General features: G+C 42.1%; 1 protein-coding gene across 4 annotated transcripts in view; it reads left to right on the top strand.

Moving 5' to 3' along the window:
- Positions 1-9,057: 9,057 nt before the first annotated feature.
- The window catches only part of clstn1 (calsyntenin 1), a 37,758-nt gene continuing 27,391 nt past the window's right edge, over positions 9,058-19,424 (top strand). For 3 of the 4 annotated variants that reach the window (XM_005478202.4, XM_005478204.4, XM_003444805.5), the window contains exon 1: positions 9,058-9,343. In XM_005478202.4, the coding sequence (XP_005478259.1) occupies positions 9,262-9,343 (82 nt within the window). In that variant the 5' untranslated portion in view covers positions 9,058-9,261. The remainder of the gene's footprint in view (positions 9,344-19,424) is intronic. The other variant, XM_005478203.4, reaches the window with a different exon arrangement.

Consider the following 19,424-nt stretch of genomic DNA (forward strand, 5'->3'; position numbering starts at 1 on the left):
CCCAATTAACAAAATGGATGCATTAGAAGCAGCTTTCCACCTTCCTGAGCATCACGCAGTGCTGATGCGTCGATTCTGACAATCTTAGCCATGGACTTTGCTGCAGAGTCTAAAGGACATCTTAAAACATGAGCCTGGGGATCATGTGTCACACTGTGTTAAAGCTCAGAGTCATTTCCAGTAGCTCTAACTGTTTGGGGTTTTTTAGCGAGTGGGGGCATGAAGTGACTTTGAGTGTGACCTGGGAATACTTCAATTGCTCCCCTTCTGCAGCGCTGACCTGGTCAGTTAATAATCGCTGATCTGAGTTAATGGCAGACTAACTACATAATTATGTGTAGTCTGGGAGCAGGACACAAACACTATAACATAATGGGACCTCAGTGACAGTGTAGTCAAGCTGACTGCACAGACCCTGATATGTCCTTTGCTCTAATGTCTTAACACCAGCTTTACATGTGTTGAGGGACATGAGGGTGAACAAAGTAACTAAATACCACAGGAGGGATCAAATATTGTTTGGGGAAGAGATTAAGTGAACAAATTACTATCATTAGAGCCCACAAGACTTACAATTTCAAAGGGGGGAATATTTCTGCTCTTTAATTAAATTAAATTGATTTTTAAAAAAATCTGTGTCGGTCTTATGTAAACACCTGAAACGAAGCTTAACTTTGAGTATTGAACCTTCCTTTTGTACTATTTTCACATCTCTAAACTTACTTGAATTCATTGAATTTAGCAGATTTCTTTCTTTTTTTGTTTTTTTACAGCTTCTGGGTCACCGTGCTCCCAACTACACTGCTCAGCCAGAAATCATGGAGCACACCACACACTGGCTCGGAGCCATTTCTAACCTTCTCCACTTTAATATAACCCACTCACCAGATGAGCCTCCTTCAAGGGTAATGATGGAGAAGACTGCTCACTTCCCCCTGTCTGGACAGCAGATTTTCCTATATACAAAAACAGGGGCAGAGATTTTAATCACAGACATGTCTCAACTTGGGGGTTGTTAAAATGGGTGGGCAGTGTTTCTTAGGTCTGTGTTATTAGCTTTATCCGGTGTGTGGGTGGACACATTTGTGTGTGTTTGTGTGAGTGTGTGTCAAGTGTTATGTTTGTTAGCTGAAATAGGAGAAGTCTGTCAAAACTCCCTCACGTGTCTTGTTCCAAACATTTATGTTTTAAGTGGATGATATTTGAAAAAAATGAACAGGTTGAGGTTCATTCATACTAAATTTATTAGTGGTGAAGATGGAATCAGACTTTTGAACCCAACTTTCAAGGCTTGATTTATAGCCAATGTTTTGGTCCTAGAGTTTCTTCTTCTCCTTCTTCTTCTTCTTCTTCTTCTTCTTCTTCTTCTTCTTCTTCTCCTCCTTCTTCTTCTTCTTCTTCTTCTTCTTCTTCATTCAGCTGATCCCAGTGGATCATCTGTGTGTCGCCCTATCCCTATTATCCTCTTCAGTCATACCAACCCTGTGCATGTCCTCCTTGAACCTTCTCTTTTGTCTTCCTCTTTTCCTCCTGCCTGGTTCCTCCATCTTCAACATCCTTTGTTCCATCTATTTACTAAGTTTCCTCTCCACATGTCAAAACCACCTCAGATTTGCCTCTCCAACTTTGTCTCTAACCCACCCAACCAGAGATGTCCCTCTCATATACCAATATCATGTCCATCCTGCTGGTCACTCCCACTCAACACTTCCAGCTCTGCTTCCTATCCGTTTGATATAGACACAATCCCCATTAGTCTCTTTGTGACAAAGAGGCACCATCTTAAATAGGGAGTGGCTGTTAATAGAGTTTTTGTTTGTTTGTTTGTTCGTTTGTTAGTTGTATATAAGCTAAAGACTGTTATATAGTAAAATCTAAGTTAGTGTATAGGAGTCTGTTTGCACTATTTGACTGTTCTAACGTTTTACAATTATTTATTAAAGGTTGTGCATAAAAGATGGGCACAGCTAACTTTTGTTTCTGGACTCAATATTTTAAAACCTCATTGTTAACTTTTTTGCCTGTAAAATGTTTTTTTTCTTTGTAGCCAGAAGCCTGTTGAAGTTAAGGGTCTGGCTGCTGGGTGCGGTCAGCAGACACTTTGGGTCCTTGTCTAGCTTAGAGTTAGCATGCTGTCTGTGCAGGTGCTTGTAAACAGCCAAAGTGGTGTTAGCAGCATAATGCTGTTTTGCACTTGTCCTGGATACAGTTTCCACTTTACCATCACCTTCTCGTCCTTTCTGAGCCTCTAATTTTCTCCTCTTTCACGGGAACTGAAATCAGCTGATTGTAGTGCAAGTGTAATCAATAAGCGTATCAATGGGCAAGCTGACTAACAATACTACAGGATTGATTATCTGAAGCCTGGTCATGCAAAGGTGAAACTGGTCACAAAGTGATATGTGGTGGTGCATCGAAAACCACCTTGGAAATGTTTTGGTTGCTTGCAGATTGCCACAGTGACTGGTAACTTCTATGGAAGGCGGTGATTTGTTTGCAAACTCAGACAGTCAGCAATTTCAAGCAACCACTTGCCAATGAACTGGGGCATACACATTTTACCCTAGCAACTGCCAGAAGGCCTCTGGACCTGTGTGACTGATGCCTAAGGTGACCGACTTGCCTCAAGTGGCCAGAAGCTGCAGTGTTTTTGTTTCATTTACTCAATAAATTTAGCAAATTGTTTCTTTTACTTATCTACTTTATGGTTTATTTCACTTGTCAGCTATTATTCCAGCAGCTGTTTTAATGCTTTAATCATTTCTACTCTAATTTATGAAATTATCTGTGTGAACCATTTTTCCCATCACTTATCACCAGCGTTTAAACGTCTCTCCTCGATTTCCACTTTTCATGCACTGCCACAGCACACACTGTTGGATCAAGTCCTGCTTTATATTTGCTGAGCAGGTGCTCTTCTCTTATAAGTCAAGTTCTGAGTACCACCTTGGCATTTTTAGTATCTGTGGTTGGAAATCGCTGGTACTTCATTTACATCTGAACACTCCAACTTTGTCCGGCATGTCTGTATTCATCAGCTGTCATCCCCAGGGTCCTAATATTCAGCGCTTAAAATGAAAGACTCTGGGGAGTCAAGAGACCTTGCATATCACAAATGACTGATTGGAGTTGGGGTGACAGCCATGTTAGTGCCCCCTCCCTAAACTCTCCAAGGCAATAAAGCCAAGGAGGTGAGAGTTTCACACCAGCTTAACCCCCTATGAACAGTCTCCATGGCGTGTCAGAGGTGACCTTCTGTAGGGTTCAGGGGTGAAGGTCCTAAAACAATAATATAACAATCATTCCACCCGCCCCCTTCTGAGCAACCTGATGCCCATCTGGAATCCACCACATATAAACACAAAGGTGGCTAAAAATTATGTTTTAGCTCTGCCTTCAAAATGAAATCAAACACATGTGATGTCTGGTACCAGCGATAAAACTAAAATACAGCTCTCATGAATATTCCTGAACGTGCTGAGTGAAAGTTTAATCTGCAAGATCCTTGAACCCTGTTGAGTGGACCACAGCGCTCTGTTAGGTTATCACGCCTCCATCTGCTACATTCCCACTCACTCCGTGTCTTTAATCAGTAACAATGAGACCTGAGGCACCGCTAAATCTGCAATAGCGCAGGGGGACAAAGTGCTTGATCAGGTTTGGATCAGTGTGCATATTACTCCACATATATCACCCCTAAACTAAACTGGGCGGCTGGAATTCTGCATTGCGTCAATGTGGAAAATGAAAGCAAATAGAGAAATGCACAGATTTCTTGTCTCATGACGTTGGCTCCGTGCACTGACAGCAATTGTATTGGCTCCTGATTAATGATGGTGGGACTGTTTAAAAAAAATAAAAGGACCACTGACAGTGCATTTTCAGGCCATTTTTAGACAGAGTTTGTACACATTAAGGAAGAGCGTGTGTTTAATAAATGACCACAAGTGACAGCCCAAGGCAGTAAGATAAATGAGAGCTTCTTAAGTGGAGAGGAATCAGTCACCGCGGGTATGTTTTAAACGTTCCCTGTGGGAAATGTTTGAATTAGATGGCAAAGGCAGCTTAAAGGTGCACAGCTTAGGTTCTTTGTGTGATTTGTTGCCGGGCTCCTGCACCTACAGACCCATCGGCTTTAAAACTTCCTTTGGAAGAACTTGATATCGTCCCGAACTTCTAAAGTGGGATTTAATTTCTCCCCAGCCGAGGATTTTTTAAAAACTGCAGTCATGAGCAAAGTCAAGGAGACACCCGTACCGAAGCAGAAAAAAAGGCTCCGTGTATAGAAAATGAATCTTTCATTGAAAATGTTCTCAGAAAATTGAGGATTACAAATGGATGAGGCGACACTAATTCAGCATCCGTGGGATACATTTTTGATCATCAGATATAGAAAGAGAATGTGACTTTAAATAAAAAATGGAGGCAAATTGGCATGCAAAGCTTCAATCCACTGAAATAACTTTGCTGAGCTTTTTTTCCTCGGGCTAATTAAATCCTGGGACGAATATGCTGCTCCTTTGTGAAAGACATACTAACAAAAACAAATAATTTGGTCTGTACACATAATAATTATAAATTCCCATCTAATGAAGTCATTACTAAATGTTTCTGTTGTGCCAAATAATTACCTTGTGAATAATTATCCTCGGTAAAGCCGGTGCCTGTTATCAGAAAAGTAGTACAGATAATAGAAGTCCAGCTTCTCCTGGGAGGAAAAGCCAAAACTTTGTGATCTTTAATGACACAAGCTGCAGTCTAGACATGAGACAGGAAACAGAATATTGAGAAGCCGTAGTCTTTAATGGTCACGGCCACTTTGATTCCCATGGTAGCAGTCGAGTCTTTTTCATGCTCTGTTTGCTGCCAGCCGCCCACCGTGATTGCAGCCCACAGTAACGTCTCTGATGGCGCGATTCCTACGGTCAGTGACTGAACACGTTCAACCCCCGCTGGATCCACCCTCTGTCCATGCTGACAGTGTGTGCAGCTCAGGCAGAAGGATGGCAACTGAGGTGGAAAGGTTTTTAAAGAATGTGAGCATCCATGAGGCATTCATGACCTTCAACCATGATAGCCTTATAATGTGTCTAAACCCCAAATCCTTGCCTGGAAGATGTGTGGTCACTCTCTGTGATGGATAGCTATTTCATATTCTATTTCATGCTGAGGAGCTCGGCAGTGGAGGGGAAAAAACTGATGATGTCTTCTTTTTTCTTCTTCTTTTCATTTCTGACCAAGAAACGAGAGGAAAGCGGCAAATTCTTACATTTTAGAAGCTGGAAACTCCTTCATTTTTCTTAGCCTTGATTCTTCCACACAGCCTGAATTCTTTTAGCCAAGCTTTCTTGTCATTTCTTAGATAATACTTCTCCAGGCTTCTACTGAAACCATTTCTGATGAGGCTTCAGTAAACAGGTTCAATTAGTCCAATTTTCCAGTTTCCTTAACAGTAAACACCATGTTTTTGGCTAATAGTTCTGTGGCACTCACCTTACTGGTTCAAAAATACTATTTCATGCCTGTCAAACTGTGTTATCTTTGGCATTTTTTCCAGATTCAACTAAAGAAATTGGGGGAAGAAATTATTTGTTCTTGCCCCTAAGCATACAGTTTAAAATCAGTACTTTGCTCAATTGTCTGTTACGTGTAAACACAACACTGTTTCATCTCCTGAGTTATGTTTTTTTAAAATGATTTGCACTTCAGTGTTGAGTGTGTTAGCAAACAAACAAGGTCTAGACTGAAAATGAGGAAAACGCTGCCGACATTCAAAGAAAAATGTGAAAGATCTTCACATCACCTGGAAGTTGTTGCTCGGGTTTGGCTGCTTGGAAGCAACATTTAAAGCAATGAAGGGTGGCTCAAGACTTTTGCAGAAAACTGTACAAAATCCAAAATGTCATATGTTATTGCAGCTTCCCTTTGTTGATCTATCATATTCCAGTCATTCATTTTCTCCCTCTTGCCCAAATCAAGGTGGTGGGTGGGCTGGAGCACATTCCTGCTCTCATACGGTAAAAGTCAGGGTACACAAAGAGACAGACAACCATTCACACCTATGGCTACTTTAAAATCACCAATTAACCCGACATGCATATCTTTAGACTGGTGGGGGGGGGGGGGGGTGTCAGTCTGCATGCAGGCAAATTTGCCCAACACACCCCTGCTGTCCTATAATATACTTCATCACAGTCATCTCTCGTGACTTCTCTGTGGACTTACGCTGATTTCTTGCAAATAACCCTAAATCACTGTTGAGTCACTGTTTTTTTTTAATGCTCATCTTCATTCCCATTTAACTCGCCTTCATTGTTTAGAAATAACAAAGGACAAATATCCTGAAACCTGTAAAATGCAAACTGAAAGTTTTTTCCCCAAAAAACTGCTTGGACTAAGCAAAAAATCTGGTACCTACCAACACCCATATGTGGATATTAGTGAGGCTGACAGGTACGGTGAGAAAGCTCTGCTTATGAAGCCAAACCACTGCTCCAAATTATACAGACTGCTAAGTTACTCTTAGTAAGAATGCATTCATAGCAGACATTAAACTATCAGCAGTTGTGAAAACCCCTAAAGAGCACAGTGTTTCTCTCACAGTGGGTAAAATGCTCCTGAGGAAGTTGCACCTACCTGAGCTTTTGTTGTTGTCTCACACCTACTCACGAAGCCCTCCTATTGGCTGTCATTGTATCCTAAAGAAATGATAATGGCCACTCTGTCTTTCTTCCAGAGTGCCGGGGATCTGTGAGAGAAGCTTTGTGTGTGTGCGTGCATGTGTGTGTGTGTGTGTGTGTGTGTGTGTGTGTGTGTGTGTGTGTGTGTGTGTGTGGTGCTGGGTGTCCACTTTCTCTCGTTCACTTCATGTGTTGCCAAACTGGAAACAAACAGGCATTGTGCTTCAGTTCTGCAGCGGCGGCCCTGATGTCTGTAGACTGTTCCTGTTTATGGACCCATCACTTAATTGTGGCCTCACACAACTATGCCCATTATTTGGTGTTTCCCTGTGAATGCTGTAGCCAGCGCGGCTTTGCTGAGGTCTAATGGTGGGCCTCTATCCTTCCAACATCTATATATGATTTGTTTGGGGCAGTTTTTCAAGTAAAAATCGACAGATATGTAACAAGATTCCTTGCTTCACAGCGAGAGTTTGCATCATGGGCTGCTGACCTTTTCTTTCTGATTTCCCAAGTAAAATAATTGAAGCTACATGTGTCTGAATTTGCATGAGCTGCAGCCGTAGCAAAGTTCACAGTGTGATGCAAATTTAGCGATGCAGACGCATCTGAAGTAATTCTCTGATTGCTTCGCATCCTCCTCTCCTTAGGGGTGCTATCTATATCTGAGGGTGTTGATTAGATAGCAGTCCCCACCCACATTAGCAATTCAAGGAATTGCTATTCTCACATTGCTATGCGCACCGCCGTGTGGTTGTTCCGCAGGGTGAAGACTGTAGTTAACTCATAAATGATCAATATGCCATACGAGCCTCTTTCACAGAGAGTGAGCTTTCTGAATGTCCCTCTGTGGAATAGAGACGGGGTGAAATGCATGGATGTACTTTTGATTTACAATTCCCATCTTGCCTGTCTGGACTTAAGGATTAAAAACAGCTTTTTAAGCTTCGCACATAAACAGTTTCACACATTTTGTCACATTCTGGTACAGACGTTTTGTTGAAATGTCAATTTTACCATGTCTGGATTATCCATCCAGGGCCTTAAGGCATTGGGCACTTATGTGTTTAATCTACTCTCTACCAGCAATGTTCTCTGTCCTGTCCAGTGGAAACCTTTGAGATAACTGAGGGGACTGAGATCTGCAACCAGTGACCATGGGTCAAACACAAATTTGCAAGTAAACTGTTAATTTGTCAAGTTGCCCTTTGTTGGCCCCTGTGTTTCATGTGTTAAGTACTCTGTTCAAATCAGCCATGCACTTTAAATTATGGCGACCACTTAGAGCCTGCCATCCCCACAGATCCCCACATAGCACCGGAAAGCATCTGACCCTGGACCTCAGTCTTAGTTTAGCCGCCCGTGCTAAACTAGCTGCATGCTCCCACAATAACAGTATTGACGTCACTGACCATCGTTGGACACGTGCTGCCTTCAGGTTCTCATTTTAAGCTCAGATTTTGGAGATTTGGAAAGCTGACATAGAATGGATAGAGATGGAAAGAAGGGACAAAATAAATAAATAGATAAATAAAACATAGATAAAATGCAACCCAGTAGGCTTCATTAAACATCTAACAGTATTCATTTGATCCTAGTGCATGTGAGTTATGGTTATTTAAGCAACTGGCCTAATATGGATGTTTTCTGATACTTAAATGTGGATGCATTTAAAATGTACAATGTGCCATGTATTCCGGTGCCATGTCGAGCACTTGCATAGCAGGGGTCTTTTGCAGAAAACGTATACCGGACTATAGCAAAGTGTGATAAAAATGGAAAAAACATAACAGTAGCTGACTTGTCATACATGAATGTGTTTACCTGCTATGGGGACTGATAAAACAAACTAATATTTCCTTTCCCTACATACAGCCTAACATTTGATTGGCACCCAGAACACTCGATTCAATATTTAAACTAAACACATAACTAAAGTAATCTTCCCTGTAACAACGCAGCATTTATTTTACTTCAGGTTTTGGTACTTCTCCCCCAAATTTAAAAATTAGACAGATGCTGTGACAGATGCGGTTTTCCTAATAGATAATATTGAGTTTTGCTCTCATACGATAAAGTTAATTAAATACCCTTTTATTTAGGCTCTCCTTCTTAGTTTAATATCGGCAATCCCAGCTTCTTTGATACATTTGATACATACGAGTCTGTTTTGATACATTTAACATTACATTTGGTGAAACAATCTCAATACACGCCTTCTTTTTGTATTTAAATTGTGACTAGGTGGTTACTTAATACTTAAACTGTGTCATCGGGCGCACACCCATGAGTAAGATTTAGGACTGTGTGTATTTTGGTGAATCCGGACAGGTCTGGGATTTTTTCCGACAGTCCCTGAACGCCTCGAGCTGCAAAACTGCGAGAGAAGCGGTGATTGAAGAGGATAGCAGAGCGGCGGTGGCGACGACGACGGCCATCTTAGAGCTACCGTGGTAACCGACACACTCATCTCCTGGATTTAATTTTTCTTGTGAGACAAACACTCCGCCTGACTGACGAAAGGAAGAGGAAGAAGAAGACGGCTGTTTTTGACTTCGCCGCGGTTGAACTCGAAGTCGGGATGCGGTTCCGAGGGAACAAGCAATTTGCATCCGCAGTCGGACTGGTCCTCGGACTATTATGTGCGGTGGAGGCAGCTAAAGGTAACTAAGCTGGGATTTAGATCCCGTTGTGTCTTGTGAGTGTCAGAGGCAGACAGGCTTTTATTTCATTTTATTGTTTGTTTGCGGCTGTCTGAAGCCGCGGAGTCGCTCCAGGACGCTGAAGGTTACAAAGAGAGCGGTTAGCAGGCAGGGGCTGTGCGGTCCTGAGGGGGGATGCGTGTCCAGTAACCTGCTCCGGGATTGCCAGCCCCGGAGCCGCAGCGGATGGATGTGGCGAAGTATCCCGCCGGTGGACAAGTGCATCCCGCGATGCTTTTTCCAATGCAGCTTGAAGCAGAGGGAAATTAGCCATTATGGTCCAACTGCACTTATTCCCTGTCCTGTTAAACATTGCCTCCTTAGTGCAAGAAGTGTGCCGCTTTGAGATAATATCGAGGCTGTGAACGACCCCCTTCTGTCATCCGCATCGATTCTATTTTTGGCATCTAGTCACTTATTTATACTCTTTCTTTTTTTTTATCTTTGTGTTTTGTATTATTAGGATTAAAAATCCGCTTCACCCGCTGCATGCTTTGTAATATTGCCCGTGGCTGGCACTCCCTGTACTAATCTTGTTTTTAAATACGTTTGAGTACATCTGGATTAGGGCTAGTGGTGATATGTTTCTTTACCCCCAACCCACCCAGTATTTTTGTGTGTGTGTGTCTGTTTTATGTCCATGCTGTTAAAACCACGCAGGTTTATTTTTCCATTAGTGAGTTTAATACTTGGGGTTTGGCAATGTTGTGTTCGCACCAGGATCGAGTGGCTTGGTTGGCTGCGCATTGCAGATCCTCTTCACCCTGTCCCTGTTTCGTCGGTAGATTTAAAAAAAAAAAAATGTATGTGATGTGATCACGGGCTTAAAGTGGGGGAAACACACACACACGCTCAGTAGGTCTGGGCCTACTTTTGTGCAGAAACTATGCAAGACCTGAAAGTGCATCTGCCCTCTCCTTGTGCAACGTCACCGGTGGGCATTTGCTGCAGGGCGGTCCACCTCTCGTGCTTCACAGCGGCTCCAATCTGACCACCGTCGATGCGTGATTTACACACCGTGTTTCATAGTTAAACTCCCAATCGACGCACTCCCTAGCGTGAGCTTCCTGTTTCAGGGTGTGTAGAGGCAGGTGCGCCTTAATCACCGGCCATATCGGCATGCCCAGGCAGGGCTACAGAAGCCAGGGTGTGCTTTTGTCTTTGATAGTTATTGTGATGAGAATACAGGCGGTGAAATAGACACAGGTTCCAAAAAAAATGTCTGCACAAATAAGGGGTGGGGTGGGGAGATTATTCCAGTCGTAATTCCCTTGTTTCCAGGTTAAGCAGCTGGGAATGCACCGCTTGTACAGCTGTAACTTCATTTCTTTTTCCATCCATCAAAAGAAAGAAAAGGCCTGTAGCACCTAGGCCTGGATAGTGTGTCAGTGTGGCTGCCTTTTAATGATCTACTAAAGTGTGTGTGTGTGTGTGTGTGTGTGTGTGTGCATGCGTACAAAGTGCACCTGCTGCCTTTCCTGTGCTTATCAGCGGACAATACCTGTGAACTGGGCATGTTGGTGTTGGCTTATCTTTTATTAACCAAAGATTACTTGCTTGTTTGTGTGCACTCTGCCCTACAGCTTTATGTTTTCATTGCTTTTTTTTTTCATTACCAGCCATCTCACAGCACATGAAGACACCAGATAGTCCTTGGGTAGTGGTTCTTGTTCCCTTCCCTCAGTGTTAGCAAATATAAGCACTATGGAAACTGATTGAGGTGAAAAGCTTGGCACAGTCAGGTGATTTGGCAAACTCTGACCCACAACTCAGACTGATGTGTTAAGGATGTGTTGAAACACTATCTTTTTGGCTCCACCTATGATCATATGATCCATCATATTGCCGGTGAGGAAATGCTGCTGTGTGTACCACAAAAGTCAAGAGCTAAACAGACACATCACTTGTTTTTCCGAGGTCTCACCCGTGTAATTTATTTAGTTTTCTGTATACTGTGAGCAGCGGCTGTGTGTCTCCCATGCTCCAGAGTCAAAACATTAGGTCCGCTGGGATGCATGAGTTTGTTCTGTGCACACAGGGTCAGACAAAAGAGAGGCTGGCTTGTTGGGAAGTTCCTTGGCTCATTCATCATTGAATTAAGCAATTGTAGTTGAACAAATCGGATGCCCTGCTTTGTGGGGTTAACATATGCGTCCTTCTCACATTGCTGGGAGTTTTTTTTAAGTCAGAGACCCCCCCTCCGGCAAAAAAAAAACTTCCCAGTCCTGCGTTAGCTGCAGATGCCTATCACCAATCAATAGTTGAAATTAAAACAATGTAAATAAACTCTTTATTTTTAAAAAAAAAATTCTTGCTGGGCTCTGAGGTGACTTATGGCAACCTCATTAAAATATTCTTCAATGGTGTAATTAGCTCAATTAATTAGTTATTACATCAACAATTTGCTCAAATTACTAATAATTGCATTTGTAATCTAATCACTTATTACATGCTTTTTCATGGTCAAACAAAAGCTTCATTGCAAAAATGCTGCACTGATTGAAACTGCTTGCCAGGCTTATAAAAAGGCCCCTCTTTCCAGTGGATTAGAGCATCCCAGGCACCAAGTGATGGATGATTGCCATTTGTGACTTTGCTGACCCTGAAGGAAATATATACTCTTACATTTTCTACATGCTGCCGACTGTCTCATTGGAGCCCATTTCAAGCCTTCAAACTAGCAGCGATCTGCGTGACGTATGTTATCTTGCCGTGTTATGGCAAGCAGAAACTATGTGGATGCACACAGCTGACAATGACTGCATTGTTCGCCTCTTCCATGCAGCTCGAGAAGCACTGTGGCGTGCTGCTACTTAGAGTCAGTCCAGAGACTTGTGTTTTTCCTTAGAAAGTATGCCAGTAAGTATGGGGTTGGGACAAAATATTGATAAAGTCATATCTCGCTGTTTGCTCTCGAGATGCAATTATGGGGTGAAAATGTCGATCTTTTAATAAAACGTGCAGCAGCGGCTCTAAACAGTTTCCCCTGATAGTTTGTCTTACTAGAGTCACCGCTTTATGACTCCTTCTTGTGGTGCTTATCAAATGATTGATGGTAAACTGAACCGAGGCTGCAGTGAAAAAGAAATTTAAGGGGGGAAAAAAGACAAATCGCACATTTAATTTCACACATTCTTGAAACTGAATGCAAATTATAATAAATATGCACAGACACTGACACCACGGTGCAGTGAGTAAATGCATCACTCTTGCTTTTTGCTTTGTTTTTTGTCTTTAATTATGCAAATATTGTGATGTATTGTATGCAGTTGTCTCAGAATCGCTCATTGAGGCATTATTATGGTCTTAACATACTGTGATATTAGTCAGATGGCATGGCAGTAGCTTAAGGTCCACAAGTGTGATGTAGCGCTGAAATTAAAAGTGAGCTCTCGTTTTGAATATGTCAGGCTTCAATTAGCTGATACGTGTGTTGCATAAAAGATGGATTGCTGTAACATTATTTTTAAGTTGTTGAAGAAGGAAGCATCTAGAAAGAACTCAGGGGAAACGCGTAGCTTTCCTGAAACATCATAATATTATGAAACACATATCCCTTCTTTTTTTTTTCTTTAAACTGTTTGAGTAACCAAAATAGAAACCTGATTGTGACTGGCTCTGTCATTTATTCTTAATTTCCCATTCACCCATTTATCCTTTCATCAGAAAAGCATGTTTGAACTAGGTGGGAACAGCTCCACAGGGCTACGGGAAGGTGGATGCCTTCAGTGCAGTTACTGCCTTGTTTTCAGAAACTTTGCACTCTTAGTGTTTATTTGTTATACTGTAGCACCACTTGCTGCGAAAATGTTTTGGGTGCATGCGATGAAAAAGTGATTACATATTTAGATTGTGTAAAGGTAGTTTGTTTTAAATACATCATGCCCACCACACATTGGAAGTTATCTGCTTATCGAGTTCAGGTATTCAGCTAATGGTAGCCATGTTTGCAAGGATTAAAAGCCTCAATGATTAAAATGCTTCATGTAAACCCACCAATTAGAAGATCCTGCCTTTGTTGAAGCTAGTGGTAAAGATGGAGTGAAACAAAACTGGTCTGTATCTGACAAACCTTTTATTGGAAATCGGAGCCATTACTACTTCTACTATTTCTGGAAAGTTAGACAGTTGTGTGCATGCAAAAATTCCTTTTTTTCCCCTTTTTTTTTTTTTTTTTGTTTTGTTTTGTTTTGTTGAAATCGTTCATGTGTATGTGTATGCTCTTCATGATTGGCTCGCCTCATTTAGGGTCCATGTAAAGAGTGAAGCTCTAATATGAATTTTAATCAGATTGAAGAAATTTTGCACATTTAACATGGCTAGTGGGCAAGAGGTTGGGTACACCCTGGACAGATGGGTTAGCTGTTTGTGGCATTCCTACAGCCAATTTAGAATCTGCATTTAAAGTAACAAGCATGTCTTTGGACTGTGGGAGGAAACCAGAGGCACTGAATCCACCTCAACCCTGAATTCAGAACCCACTCGCAGCGCTAACCAAAAGGAATAACGGCCAGATATCTGAGGAAGATTGGACGGTAAAGATATTAGAGAAAAGTCTGAAATGGTGGACAGTTTCCTTGGATATATGGGTACAATGTGGCAACCCTGGACAAAAAGAAAACAGTACTTTGTTGTTCTTGGCACAGAATTTAAGGGTCACACATTTTATTGTGAATGGCTACAGGGTGACTGATGGTGCTTGTCATAATTAAACCTAGTCATCTGGGTCATGGCCTGCACCAGATTTCATTAAAAATGTATTCACTGAGATCAACGAACATCATGTCCAAGCTGGATTTAATATTGAATGTTTCTTCTGTGGAGACTCACAAGAAGCATTACAAAAAAGTTGCCCTCTGTTGGCCTGAATAACAGTTTGCTTGCCCTGAAGGGAAGCTCCAGTCACACTCGTTACCTCTTAACATTTTTCAGTATTTATTCAGAGATTTCTCAGAGGAACAAAGGGCTTTTATTGGCTAGATGTCGGGGGGGTCGGGATCTCCACTGATCACGTCACAGTGCGGTCACTGTTCATGGAGTTGCGCCTCAAGCCCCTGAAGAATGTGTGTATGAGTTAATCCCCCGAGAGTGCTAAGATGTCGAAGCATTTCCATTTGGTAGTTTGCCACTTAGGCCACGACAATACTGGACTCAATTTGTGTCTGTGATGACTTTCCTCTCATTGGTGCCTTCAGGAGCTGAAAGGAGTCAGTGAACTGTCAAGAATGGGTCATTCAGTTGTGAATATTAAGCCGGCCAGAATACTGGGAAGTTGTGTCGGCCACCAAGAAAGAAGTCTGTAGTCAAGTCAGCCTCTGGTTGTTAACTTTTGCGTGAGATATAAAAATAATAACGTGAGAAAGTGCTTTTTTATTAATTTTTCCCTTTAAATCTGCCTTAAATCTTTTTTCATTTTTTTCATATATGTTTCTGCATTTGAAAATAATACTGCAATAAACTATCCAGGTCTGCAGAGAATGTAATAAAAATATCCCCTTTCCTCGTAAAAATGTCAAAAGTGAAACAGAATGCGTAGAATGCCTTAAAGTAATAGCCAGTGATGATGATCCTATTGTGTTATTTCTATAAAAGTGTAATAAAAACCAGAGTGAACAGGGTTTAACTGAGTTCAGCAGCTTATCTGGCTGTTACCTCCTACCATTGCTGCCGGGTGAAGATGTTAACCCGCTCAGCTATTCACATTTAGGTGCGTTCTCATTAAGATTCGGTTTCCTTGAGAAGCAGGTAACCAGAGAGCACATTACCTGCCGCAGGTCGGCTCCACCCGAGCATCTGGTTAGTTTCGTCTGTTTTACTCTTGTGTTTTCACTCTCACTGGCCCCTTTTGTGCAGCTCGCACAGAGAGGTGATTGAGTTGCGTTCAAGGCCCCGCAGCTCCCCACCCCCGCTTCGGAGGAACGCCGCGTCGTCCGGGGTGTGTTCGCTCTGTTGGGCGGTTGTGACTGCACGGAGGACAAACAAATGTTGTTGCCTGGCAGGGAAACTGACAGGCTCTGCTGTGTGAGCCGGGTGTTTAAGGAGTGAAGGGGGCCTGAAGTCTGGGCTTCGTTTAAGGGTCTTCGGGCTTCTGTGAACAGTCCACAGTCTGTGATGGAAGTAGCTTACGTCAACAAGCTCCTGAGCTTTTAAGGCAAGGCAAACAGAGAAGTGTGCCTGCTTTTTCACACCCTGAGCAGATTATTCTTTGATTATTTTTGGTCCACAAAAACAGACTAAATAATTCAAGTCATTCCTTGGCTCACATTTGCAAGCATCACATACCTTAAGCTGTTTGGCCACAGCTTCTGTTTGACTGTGCTGCCTTAAATCCCTGAAGTTGTCATCTAATTTGCAACGAAGGCACACCTGTTTATGAGGCAAACTTTTCTTCTGGCTAGCACAAAATTATTGAATAATTTTACATAGTTAAAATGCATATGCCCTCATATGCTGAGGCAGGGGATATAGCTGGGGCATTCAGCATATTCTTCTGTTAGAATAATGTTTATTTAAAGCAGTTCAGAAGTTTCTAGACTCTCCATGAAAACCCCATAAGGTCTGACTATCTCCTCAGTGCACACACGCCCTCCTTCTTTTCTCAGTGCAGCTACTCCTGCAGCTAATGGGACAAATGTGATCAACCTGGCAACAACAGGCTTTATTTAGTCTCAGACAACACACTCTCTGCACGCGCTGCGTGTAGACCATTCAGCCACTTGTATTCCTTTGATTGGCCAGTTTTTCTACTAGTTTCATTATATTTCTCAGTCTGGTTAATCAATCATTGGAATGAGGCTGATTATTCACTACATTTGGTTGTGTGTGTGTGTAGTATATCATAAATAAAATTTCCATATACTTGGTTGTATGTGATAGGCACGAATGAACGCTCGAATTGTTGCTGCACAAAGGAAAAGTGTTGCTATGGTGTGACCGGCCATAGCTCTGCATTTGCATGTAATCAAACAAGATTTCAAGTCTTGCAGGCTGCCGGCCTGTCAAATATAAAATCGACGAAGCAGACCTCCACTGAATGTCACAGGCCTCACGTGTGACTGCAGCATCATCATTACACAACAGGTCCTCGGAGGTTCCCAGGCATTATGAGGCTTTATCTGATAATTACGGACTGATCGTCTGCTGCTATCATGCAGCTACAATCTGGACAGCTGTGGCATTTTTCTCTGGTTCTTCCAGAGTGAGGACAAGTGAGCCATGTTTTCATTGTGTTTGGTTTAATCTGTACTGTTAGGGAGGATTATACAGTGAAGTGAAAACTTTTGGCAAGTGGTTTGAGATTAAGATTAAGATTTTTATCCTTGTGTTTCCCTTAGGGGAAATATGTTGTGGGCTCAGAGTTGCTGCCACAGAGTTTTGGTGTTGGGGAGGAGGATTCACAGTCCTGGCATAGATGGAGAATGAGTGTAAAGGCTGCCTATTGAATCTCAGGATTACCAGGACCTATTGTGACTCTAATGTTCTCGCAGGAAGTATTTCATCACGGTTAATAGGCCAAACTGTATAGGTTAGGATTCTATAAAAGAGCAAGGCAACCATAATGGGGACTTTGTCTTTGTGTCCAAGTGAATGGACAGCCTGTAACCTCATTCTTTTGGGGTCATGAAAGAAATCTGTGGTGGAGTTACATTGGGGTAATTTTTGAGGTTTTCTGTTGTTGACTTTGTTTCTTTTGAGCAGATTTGAAAGAACCTATTGGAGCCTTATTAAGCCTTTATTATATAAAACTATTGTGCTTTTGGGTAAATTAGTTGCAAGGCAAGCAGAAAAGCAGAAAAATTGCTACGCTAATCACTCTGGACCACAAAGTTTTCTATCGAAGCTCTTTTTCTCAAATCTTTGCAAATTCTTTAGTTTGTGGGATAAGCCTATCTTTATCTAGCTGCAGTACTTGCCGATCATGATTTAGTATATATGAAAATTGAAACTTAATGTGTTGAAAAGGAAAGCACATGACAAGGAATACACAAGTCTTCATTTCAAGTCCTCAAATGCCCCTCTGCTTCATGAGAGCTCAGTGCAGGTGGCAGAGACACAGAGCTGATTAGTCGAAGGCATGCCACAGCACAGCTTGGCGCACACAGTCAAATCGAGTACTTGATCCTGGTCCATCTGTGTCATCAGTCAGCTGTGTTTCAACTTTGCTTTCCAAAATGTTCTCAATCTCTGCAGTTCTTCCTGTCATTTGAGCATCTTTTATGCTCACAGCTTAACCCTGTCTCATGGTGGCCATCCATTATATCAGCAGTGGTGTGGCAGTATTGTTCAGGAGAATACTGTGGCGGCTACCTGTGCTTTAATGGCGGACATAAATAGAACTGACTGTGTAATGATGATGATGTGGCGTTACGCAAAGTGACCATTGTGGAGGGCATACTGGTGCCATTCTATGACACCAGCGTCCACTAGGGTCCGCTTTGGTTCCTATCATGTAAATTTCATCATCAAACGGTGAGGATCTGGAGGGACCAGTGCACAGAGAATTTACATTACAATAAACCAATTATGCTTGCGCCCAAGCAGCAGACTTCAAAGAAGTGTAACAGGAATGACTACCCGGCTGTCGGGTCTCCAGGTGTACTTGTCCATATCCACAACAGGGTATAATCTAGGCTTTAGTCTTGCAGGTGTTGGGTGGGTTAGGGGCAGTCTTTGCTAATGTCGTGGTATCATGGTCACCTCTGTAGAAATAGTATATTGGTTTACAAATCATCTAAGAATTGAAAGATGCTGGTTTCAATCCTGGGAAGAGACACAAGTCCCTTTGGAGTTGCGTCAAGAAGGGCATCCGGCTTAGAAATCTGCATGTGACTCTACCTGCAGTAGGGCCCCCGACTCGCCCTTGTGAATAAGGGAGCCCCATGAAAGTAGCTCCATGCCGACCTCTATGTGTACACGATCAGAATTTGGCAGGAATTTGTTTTCTCCAGGTTTCGTTGATGTCTTTATATCTCGCTCGTTGCACGACCTTGTCATTGAATGAAATAGACGCATCCCATTATAGGATTAAATGCCATTGGCCTTATTTGCTGTGTAACAGGATTGCATGGCGCTGTGTGGTTGCCGGCCTGGAAGTGCATCCAGTGGCCCACCATCTGTGCACATTTAGTAATAATATCTTGATATGTGTGTTTGTCCCCAGCTTCTGACACATTCATCCCTCAGAGGCTTCTTGTACATTTTCATTTTTCCCGTGTCTATCTTTTTGTGTTTTGTGAACTTATTTGTATTCATGGTTATTGGCGGGGGGATAATGCTGCCTGAAAAGACTTTATTACACTGCAAAAGGCCAAGATTGGTTTCATATGTCTGTGTATTTATGGCCCAGTTCTGCATATAATATTTATACTGAGTACAAAGACTTGCTTGTGTTAAAAATAGGATGGTGAATAACTAGTCCATTTCTCTTAATCTTTAAATATATGCATGTGTGTGCAGTGGTTTAAAAATGGCTTTCCTTTTCTGTTCACCTTTTACCTGATAAGTCTGCACCACAGAATTTAAATGACACATTAAATGTGGTTAATGATGCGCCATCCCTACTGTTTATTTCTCTAGGCATCTTAAAAATGAGTAAGGGTTTGTGTTTCTTTTCAGTCTGTCGCAGTGATAATGGGGCCAGATACTCACAGAATTATGCTCGGCTTGCTTTTACCTTTTGAAGTGCGCTTTTTAAAAAAAGAGCTTTATTTTGCAGACCGTTAAAAATGGATTTAACGTGAAGCTACTTTGTTCCATGTTGCTGTGACTTCTTTTGAGTCTTTTAACTCAGAGAGCATCTTGGCAGCTCCTGCGGGCAGTTACTTTATGACCAGGACGTAAAAACTTCATGTATAGAATCACCAGCCAGTAAATGCTTGAAGTTTGTTGACTTTGCTGAAAATTATGGGAAGGTTTTTGGGGTTTTTTCAGTTTGATAGTTTGACATTACAGGTTTATGTACGGCTAAAATCAGAGTGCCGGCACAATCGAGATTTCTGGTGTGTTCCACTGGAGCACTTCAAGAAAAATTGCATCATAATTC

Source organism: Oreochromis niloticus, linkage group LG20, assembly GCF_001858045.2.
Source record: "Oreochromis niloticus isolate F11D_XX linkage group LG20, O_niloticus_UMD_NMBU, whole genome shotgun sequence".
Lineage (NCBI taxonomy): Eukaryota > Metazoa > Chordata > Actinopteri > Cichliformes > Cichlidae > Oreochromis > Oreochromis niloticus.